General features: G+C 45.3%; 1 protein-coding gene across 1 annotated transcript in view; it reads right to left on the reverse strand.

Moving 5' to 3' along the window:
* LOC309547901 (uncharacterized protein) overlaps window positions 1–9580 on the reverse strand; it is a gene marked incomplete at its 5' end in the record, with an annotated part of 78126 nt that extends 68546 nt beyond the window's left edge. Inside the window, 2 exon segments of the mRNA XM_082247903.1 lie at window positions 8014–8833; window positions 8836–9580. Coding sequence (XP_082104029.1) covers window positions 8014–8833; window positions 8836–9580 — 1565 coding nt within the window.
* Window positions 9581–9831: the final 251 nt, after the last annotated feature.

Below are 9831 nucleotides of genomic sequence, written 5' to 3' on the forward strand. Positions count from 1 at the left end.
CCAGGAACCCAAACCCCTCCTTCCTACACCAATTCCTCAGCCACTTGTTAACTTCCCTAAGCTCCTTCTGCCTCTCCTGTGTGGCTCGAGGTACAGGCAGTATTTCAGAGAAAACCACCTTGGAGGTCCTTTTCCTCAATCTATTACCTAAGTCCCTGAAATCGTTCTTAAGGATCCTCCACCTACCTTTAACTTTGTCATTAGTGCCCACATGCACCATGACCGCTGGGTCATCTCCACCCCCGCCCAATAATCTGTCTGCCAGATCTGCAATGTGCCAAACTCGCATAGATGGATGGTTGGATGGAGACATGGATGGAGACATGGATGGATGGTTGGATGGAGACATGTATGGATGGAGACATGGATGGATGGAGACATGGATGGAGACATGGATGGATGGTTGGATGGAGACATGGATGGATGGTTGGATGGAGACATGTATGGATGGAGACATGGATGGATGGAGACATGGATGGAGACATGGATGGATGGTTGGATGGAGACATGGATGGATGGTTGGATGGAGACATGTATGGATGGAGACATGGATGGATGGAGACATGGATGGAGACATGGATGGATGGAGACATGGATGGATGGAGACATGGATGGATGGAGACATGGATGGAGACATGTATGGATGGAGACATGGATGGATGGAGACATGGATGGAGACATGGATGGATGGTTGGGTGGAGACATGGATGGATGGTTGGATGGAGACATGGATGGATGGTTGGATGGAGACATGGATGGATGGTTGGATGGAGACTTGGATGGAGACATGGATGGATGGTTGGATGGAGACTTGGATGGAGACATGGATGGATGGAGACATGGATGGATGGTTGGATGGAGACTTGGATGGAAGGATAGATAGAAAGATGGAGACATAAATGGATGAACAAATGGATGGATGGAGACATGGATGGATGGAGACATTGATGGATGGATGGAGATATGGATGGATGGATGGATGAATGGATGGATATATGGATGAATGGATGGAGATATGGAAGGATGGATGGATGGAGATATGGATGGATGGAGATATGGATGGATGGGGATATGGATGGATGGATGAATGGATGGAGATATGGATGAAAGGATGGATATATGGATGAATGGATGGAGATATGGATGGATGGAGATATGGATGGATGGATGGAGATATGGATGGATGGGGATATGGATGGATGGATGAATGGATGGAGATATGGATGGATGAATGGATGGATATATGGATGAATGGATGGAGATATGGATGAATGGATGGAGATATGGATGGATGGATGGAGATATGGATGGATGGGGATATGGATGGATGAATGGATGGAGAAGTTTTCTTTGGATATTATAAATGAATGAGATGATTTGGTGTAATGTGTGGGGGTATATAATGGTGTAATGTGTGTGTGGGGGGGGGGGTATATAATGGTGTAATGTGGGTGGGTATATAATGGTGTAATGTGTGTGGGTGGGGGGTATATAATGGTGTAATGTGTGTGGGGGGGTATATAATGGTGTAATGTGTGGGGGTGGGGGGTATATTAAGTTGTAATGTGTGTGTGGGGGTATATAATGGTGTAATGTGTGTGGGGGGGGGGGTATATAATGGTGTAATGTGTGTGGGGGGTATATAATGGTGTAATGTGTGTGGGGGAGGGGGGTATATAATGGTGTAATGTGTGTGTGGGGGGGGGGATATAATGGTGTAATGTGTGTGAGGGGGGTATATAATGGTGTAATGTATGTGTGGGGGGTATATAATGGTGTAATGTGTGTGGGGGGTATATAATGGTGTAATGTGTGTGGGGGGGTTATATAATGGTGTAATGTGTGGGGGAGTATATAATGGTGTAATGTGTGTGTGGGGGGTATATAATGGTGTAATGTGTGGGGGTGGGGGTATATAATGGTGTAATGTGTGTGGGGGGGTATATAATGGTGTAATGTGTGTGTGGGGGGTATATAATGGTGTAATGTCTGTGGGGGGTATATAATGGTGTAATGTGTGTGTGGGGGGGGGGGGGTATTTAATTGTGTAATGTGTGTGTGGGGGGGTATACTGTATAATGGTGTAATGTGTGTGGGGGGTATATAATGGTGTAAAGTGTGGGGGTGGTGGGTATAAAAATGGTGTAATGTGTGTGTGTGTGTGTGGGGGGGGGTATATAATGGTGTAATGTGGGGGGTATATAATGGTGTAATGTGTGTGGGGGGTATATAATGGTGTAATGTGTGTGGGGGGGTATATAATGGTGTAATGTGTGGGGCTATATAATGGTGTAATGTGTGTGGGGGGGTTTATAATGGTGTAATGTGTGTGGGGGGTATATAATGGTGTAATGTGTGTGTGGGGGGGGGTATATAATGATGTAATGTGTGTGGGGGGTATATAATGGTGTAATGTGTGTGGGGGGGGTATATAATGGTGTAATTTGTGTGTGGGGGGTATATTATGGTGTAATGTGTGTGTGTGGGGGAGGGTATATAATAGTGTAATGTGTGTGGGGGGTATATAATGGTGTAATGTGTGGAGGTGGGGGTATATAATGGTGAAATGTGTGTGTGGGGGGGTATATAATGGTGTAATGTGTGTGGGGGGTATATAATTGTGTAATGTGTGTGTGGGGGGGGTATATAATGGTGTAATGTTTGTGGGGGTGATTATAATGGTGTAATGTGTGGGGGTGGGGGGTATATAATGGTGTAATGTGTGTGTGGGGGGGTATATAATGGTGTAATGTGTGGGGGGTGGGGGTATATAATGGTGTAATGTGTGTGTGGGGGGTATATAATGGTGTAATGTGTGGTGGTGGGGGGTTCATAATAGTGTAATGTGTGTGTGGGGGGGGGGTATATAATGGTGTAATGTGGGGGGGGTATATAATGGTGTAATGTGGGGGGGGGTAGTCCTGTAATGTGTGGTGCGGTCCTGGGCTCAGTCCTTCTGTCTCCATGGAGATCACTACCCGGCTCAGTCACAGAGGAAGTCACCCGGAACCTCTTCCAGGAATAACTGCCCCTATATGTGGAGTCCAATGTGTGTGTGTGTGTGGGGGGTAGTCCTGTAATGTGTGTGGGGGAGGGGGGTAGTCCTTGTAATGGTATCGTGCGTGAGGACACCATCTTGTCCTCGGCATCCATTTTGTTCAGTGACCCAGGCTCCACCCCACCTCAATTAGTGTCACTGAATGCAGGTTCCTGCGTAGCTGACACTTTTCACACCTTTAATATACACAAGCAGACATTCCGTCTCCTCGTGCTCTAGAGTTAATTGGTAATCTGAACACAGCATATGGCTCCTAGGTCATTCGAAAATGACACAGTTAACCACAAAACTTCCTAACTTTATACCCAAGCAAGATATGTCTCTAGAAAGTAGATATTTGGGTGCCACATAAAATACTGATCGAATTAATATCAAACATGAACCCCCTCATGCCTAGGGGAGACAAGCTAGCGATCAGATGCCTTACAGGTCAGAGGTTATTCCGAGATAACCCATGTTTTGGTGTCCTTTTATGAATCGGAGATGAGCAGTGATCCTGCTGATTGCAGCTCATTCCCGATCATTCTCAGTTTATGAAACAGAAATGATGGGGGGAGAACATGTTCTTTGCTGATCATCTCTTCACACGGGAATCTGTCATTGACTGACACAGAAACAGCCAGACTATGAAGCTGCGATCCCCGCACTTCACTGGTGATCTGTGCCAGAATTCACACTCCCGGGTTCACCAGCCTGGAGGTTGTGAAGCGGGGAGTGAAGACAGAATCGGGGGAGAACTGAGGGGGAAAAAGGAAGATTATCGACTTCCTTCTTCCTCGTTTAGACCCCCCAACACAGTAATCATGTCCCCCTGCCATATTTATGTATATATACACACATACATGTAGATATATATTTAATGTGTATATATATATATATATACAATGTATGTGTGTGTGTATTCAGTGTATATATATATATATTTATATAAGGGGACTATTATTTATTAACCTCATGTACTCAGCAGTGATAATTTATCACTGCTTGTTAAAGCGCGCCAGTGATTTTCATACTACTGTAATCTCGCTTTGTCTCACGAGATTACAGACACTCCATTGACTTCTACACAGATCTCCGAGAAAACAGTTCTCCTCTGATCACCCTGGGCGAACTGAAGTTCTCCGATTCATAAAATGGGTGCCAGATGTGATCATTTTCCCTGGAGAACTGCAGAGAAGCCAACGGAGAAAAAAATTCACCCGTTCATAAAAGGACACCTTAGTGTCTAAAGATAGGACATTCAAAACCGGACCATAAAATATCGGTTTCAAGCATGTAACCGTTTCATAGCACAAGATATGAGTGCTTTTATTAATCTGTCAAACCGGGAGGTCCCTTAGCAGTTTATAGACTTCTGGTGACACCCCCTGGAGGGTCAGAGAAAAGGACAGGAACTGAGAGAGCAGTCAGTTCTCATCCTACCATCGAAGCCATAACATCGCCCAAGGGGAACCAATCATACCGGTTCAGCTTCTGAAACGAAGGTAATACCAGGACCGTTTTAATGCAAGTATTTTCATTCTTTATTCTCATATTTCCGAATTGTTGTATTGTGTCTCTATTTCTTTGTAACCCCTTTTTCTGTAAATATTTTTATTCGCACCTGTTAGTGATTTGGTCAATCCCATCCTCACTATAGTTAAGTCTAATCTGTTCTATGTAAGAGCGGAGCCTCCGGAAGAGTCCTTTGTCACTGGAATAAACACAAGTAGTCTGCGTGTGATACAAAGGACTTCTCGTCTGTTTAATACAAATCCAGAGATCTTATACAAAGAATACAGGATGCACAGTAAAAAGGGGGGGGGGGTGTCTAGGGTACATTCCTTATAAGGGGGTATAAACTAATCAATTTCAAGCTATAGGAAACACGCTCCATTTACAGGCATTAACTTATTCAGTAAATTCTATTGGTTAATAATGAAAGCTTAGACATTTCTGATCTCATCCTCATAAAGAGGAACTAAACTATAAGGCGACAGGAAACATGATAGTATAATTAGAACACGCTATACTGGTCATCATTTGCGAGATACGTGCAGAATGGAGTTTAAACACATAGATATACTAAATGGATACTAAAGATGGAGGAGCATGTCCCACGCTCCTACAGCACCAATTTTAACCTTTCTTATAATTAAACCTTATTTTGAAAAGTGTTAATTTTGTCTCTAAGCTCTTAAACGCAAACTGACCCAAAAGAACCGGCCTCCTGAAGAGCGCTACTGTTTAGGCTAACCTATCTGAACCATTCTTGTCTGAGGTGACAGTGTGTGTTACAGAAGGTTATTCTAAGGTCATAATTGATATTTGTAAAATCACGAGCGTCCTCTGGGCTCATTATAACGTAGAGGTGGTGGCAGTGAAAGGGTTAATTGTTTAATTAGCCCGGTGACAATCGCTCTCAGTCTGCTGGCATCTAGATTGTGGTCCTGCAAGCTGGACAATCTGTGTGCCGGGTGCAGCTGAGAGTGGCATTGTTACGCAAGTGACGGCAGGGTGTGAGATTGCTTGGTCTTTGGTCACGAGGTGGATGAGAAGGCCAGGGGTCTGATACCCGCCACCGTCACAGTCCTGTAATGTGTGTGGAGGAGGGGGGTAGTCCTGTAATGTGTGTGAGGGGGGGGGGGGGTGAAGGGTATAAATGTCTATGCTCAGTGCACTTCTGATAAATGACACAAGGTGGCAGCACATGGAGACACCCCTCTTACTGGCAGTACATGTAGGGGACACTTAGGGGGTTCAGATTATACATTATACTACCATAAGTATTGGGACGCCTCCTTTACACACAAACTATAATGGCCTCCCAGTCTTACTCCGGAGGGTTCAATATTGGGTTGGCCCACCTTTTGCAGCTATAACACCTTCAACTCTTCTGGGAAGGCCGTCCACAAGGTTTAGGGGTGTGTCTATGGAAATGTTTCACCATTCTTCCAGAGGTCAGGCACTGATGTTGGATGAGAAGGCCTGGCTCGCAGTCTGCACTATAATTCATCCCAAAGGCATTCTATGGGGGTGAGGTCAGGACTCTGTGCAGGCCACTCACGTTCCTCCACCCCAAACTCACTCATCCATGTCTTTATGGACCTTGCTCTGTGCAATGATTTGGGGGAGGGGCAGTATGGAGGACACATCATTCTAGCTGTGCTGTGTAAAGCGATCCCATACTTCTATCACTACTCAGTGTGAGGTCTGCCATTCCATAATGGGTGTATGGGGGCAGGGCCCTGTCTGCCCGGCCTCAGCGCCCCCTGCTGTTCCCAGGTTGAGTAGCTCCTCGTTGCGATTGGCTCTTCTATCCAGTACAACACACGTTACCTCTAAGGTCGGAGAATGTTCTTCCATCCACCAATCACTGACTACAAGATTACCTCCTCCCACCCGATGAAGGAGCCATAGAGATGCTGAAACGCGTCGGGTGGAGGATTCCAGATTGGATCATCACCCCTTCAGTTCTCCATCTCATTATATTTCACGTTTCCTGTCTGTTACCGATAATTCCTAATAAATATCCATTTTCATCAATTTATCTGTTAGCTGCCTATAAAGTCCCACGACTGTCTAATCATACACCTGCTATACATCTGCTATACAACATACAATCTGATTGTACAATCTGCTATACACCATACAATCTGATTGTACAATCTGCTATACACCATACAATCTGATTGCACAATCTGCTATACATCATACAATCTGATTGTACAATCCTCTATACATCATAAAATATGATTGAACAATCTGCTATACACCATACAATCTGATTGTACAATCTGCTATACCCCATACAATCTGATTGTACAATCTGCTGTATCACTGTACACTAGGAGATTGTACGGTGTACAGGGAATTGTATGGTGTATAGGGAATTGTACGGTGTATAGGGGATTGTACGGTGTATAGGAGATTGTACGGTGTATAGGGGATTGTACGGTGGATAGGAGATTGTATGGTGTGTAGGAGATTCTACGGTGTATAGGGGATTGTACGGTGTATAGGAGATTGTACGGTGTATAGGAGATTCTACGGTGTATAGGGAATTGTATGGTGTATAGGAGATTGTACGGTGTATAGGAGATTCTACGGTGTATAGGGGATTGTACGGTGTATAGGAGATTGTACGGTGTATAGGAGATTGTACGGTGTATAGGGAATTGTATGGTGTATAGGGAATTGTACGGTGTATAGGGGATTGTACGGTGTATAGGAGATTATACGGTGTATGGGGAATTGTATGGTGTATAGGATATTGAACGGTGTATAGGAGATTGTACGGTGTATGGGGAATTGTATGGTGTATAGGATATTGTACGGTGTACAGGGAATTGTACGGTGTATAGGAGATTGTACGGTGTATAGGAGATTGTACGGTGTATAGGGGATTGTATGGTGGATAGGAGATTGTATGGTGTGTAGGAGATTTTACGGTGTGTAGGAGATTGTACGGTGTGTAGGAGATTGTACGGTGTGTAGGAGATTGTACGGTGTATAGGGGATTGTATGGTATATAGGGGATTGTGTCTCTTTTTGGGATAAAGGTTTTCCATAAACTAATAAAAGCCGATCATTGTAAGCACCCCTGTCAGTGGTAAATGGTTTGTCCCAACCCTCTAACTGCCACTTCTGCTGGACAGATTGGTCTGTTATAGGAAGTTGGGATCCAACAGGTAAAAGAAGGAAGTTACAGGGGGACTCCGAGAAACAAAGACTGCGGTGTTCATGTCAGTGACAGACGCCATCATATCTGTCATTTTTTATTTTCTCTTTACTATCACTTTATATGTTCTTACATTACACACAGCCAGGGAACTAGCATTTTCAGAAGGAGGCCTGCAATGGCAGCCATCATACTTCTCCCAGGAGTCACCACTTCCTCCAATCATTGACTGATCAATGTACCAATCCCACCCCCCGTCCCTGTGATGTCACCAGACTGTGGGCGGAGTTCTCACATCTCCCCCCTCCCCCCACATATCTTTATACAACCTTCCAATACCCATAACCCAGCATGGAGGGGCTCAGTGAAGGCGGTGGTGAAGGTGTGGAGGTGTCGGATCGGGTCACACAGATCATAAAAGGAGATCCGCCCGGCCTCATAATCCAAATCTATCCTGACTCTGTTACTGGAGAGATTGGGGGGTAAGCGGATCTCATCACTGTCATGTCTCACCCGATACTGATTATTATACCTGACCAATCCCCAGGACTTCTTATTCCTTCCAATCACTGACTCCTCCCCTCTCCTGTCTATACTGGGGTAACATATCCCGACTGTCCAGCTCTCTGACCCCCCGACATCCACATCCCAGTAATGTCTCCCTGAGGAGAACCTCTGACTGCTCATCACCTGAGGATAATCCTGGAACCTCTCTGATGTTTCTGGGTGATTCTGCTTCCTATCTGACCAGGATACAGTTTTCCTGTCATCTGATATCTGTAGATAATTATTAGCTGTGTTTCCATCCAGTAATATGTCTGCAGCTCCCTGTATTGGGAAGTATACATTTACCTCTCTTATTATATCAGATAAACCTGTGTGTAAGACCCCCGCCACACCCAGACCCCCTCCATCATGGATGAGTTCCTCATGTCTCTCTCTGTCCTCATTATCTCCATCCTCAGTATCACACAAGTCACCTGTGTCTGATTCCTGTAAGACAGTCAGTGGATCCGTCATGTTACACAGCTCCTCAATGTCCACCATCTTCCTGGACAGCTCCTCCTTCTTTATTTCCAGATCCCGGATGGAGATGGAGATCCGCTCTGCCCTCCCGAGATCTCCCTCAGGACTCTCTTCTCCAGGTCTTCCAGACGTCTCCTGAGATCTATAAACAGGGCAGTGACTCTCTCGGTGTCACCAGCTGCTTCTTCTTCTACTTTCCTCCTGTGCTCCTCCAGACTCTGGACTCTTTCCTCCGTCTCCTCTCTCTTTGTCAGAAGTTTCTGCAGAACATTCCTCAGTGTCTTCTTCTTCTTCTCTGAAGCCTCATCCAGTGACTCCATCTCATGTCCTTTATGTCCTCCAATCACATAACAAGACATACAGACACAGCTGCCATCTTTAGTGCAGAAATACTTCAACACTTCCTTATGGACGGAGCATTTCCTGCTCTCCATGGACAAGGTGGGGTCACATAAGATGTGTTCTGGGGACTTTTTGTGGACTCTCAGGTGTTTATCACACAGATAAACCTCACAGTGTAGACAGGATCTAACAGCAGGTACAGGAGAGTCCACACAGTGAGTACAGAAGACCCCGGACTCCTCCTGATGTGGCTGAGCAGACAGGAAAGTCTCTGCTATGTTACGTAGTTTCATGTTCTTCTGCAGTGCAGGACGATCCGGAAACTTCTCTCTGCATTCAGGACAGGAATATCCTCCAGACCCCTCCTGTGTATCCAGCACACCATCAATACAGACCCGGCAGAAGTTGTGTCCACATCTCAGGGTTACAGGATCTGTATAAATGTTCAGACAGACGGAACATACCAGCTCAGCTCTCAGATCTGCAGACGCCATCGCTGACAGAAGAAGAGAAACGAAACTGAAAGTCTCTGACACCGGAGAGGAATGCATTGGGAGGGGGGAGGGGTGACATCCTCCTACACATCACAAACAAAAGATTTCCCAGCACACTGACCAGCCAGCCTGTAAAACAACCAGATTGTCCGTCTAACAATTCACAATAGGATCTATACTGGTATGGACTGGGTAATGTGTTAGGATCTATACTGGTATGGACTGGGTAATGTGTTAGGATCTATACTGGT

The sequence above is a fragment of the Pelophylax lessonae genome, assembly GCF_965119305.1.
Source record: "Pelophylax lessonae genome assembly, chromosome: 2".
Classification (NCBI taxonomy): Eukaryota; Metazoa; Chordata; class Amphibia; order Anura; family Ranidae; genus Pelophylax; species Pelophylax lessonae.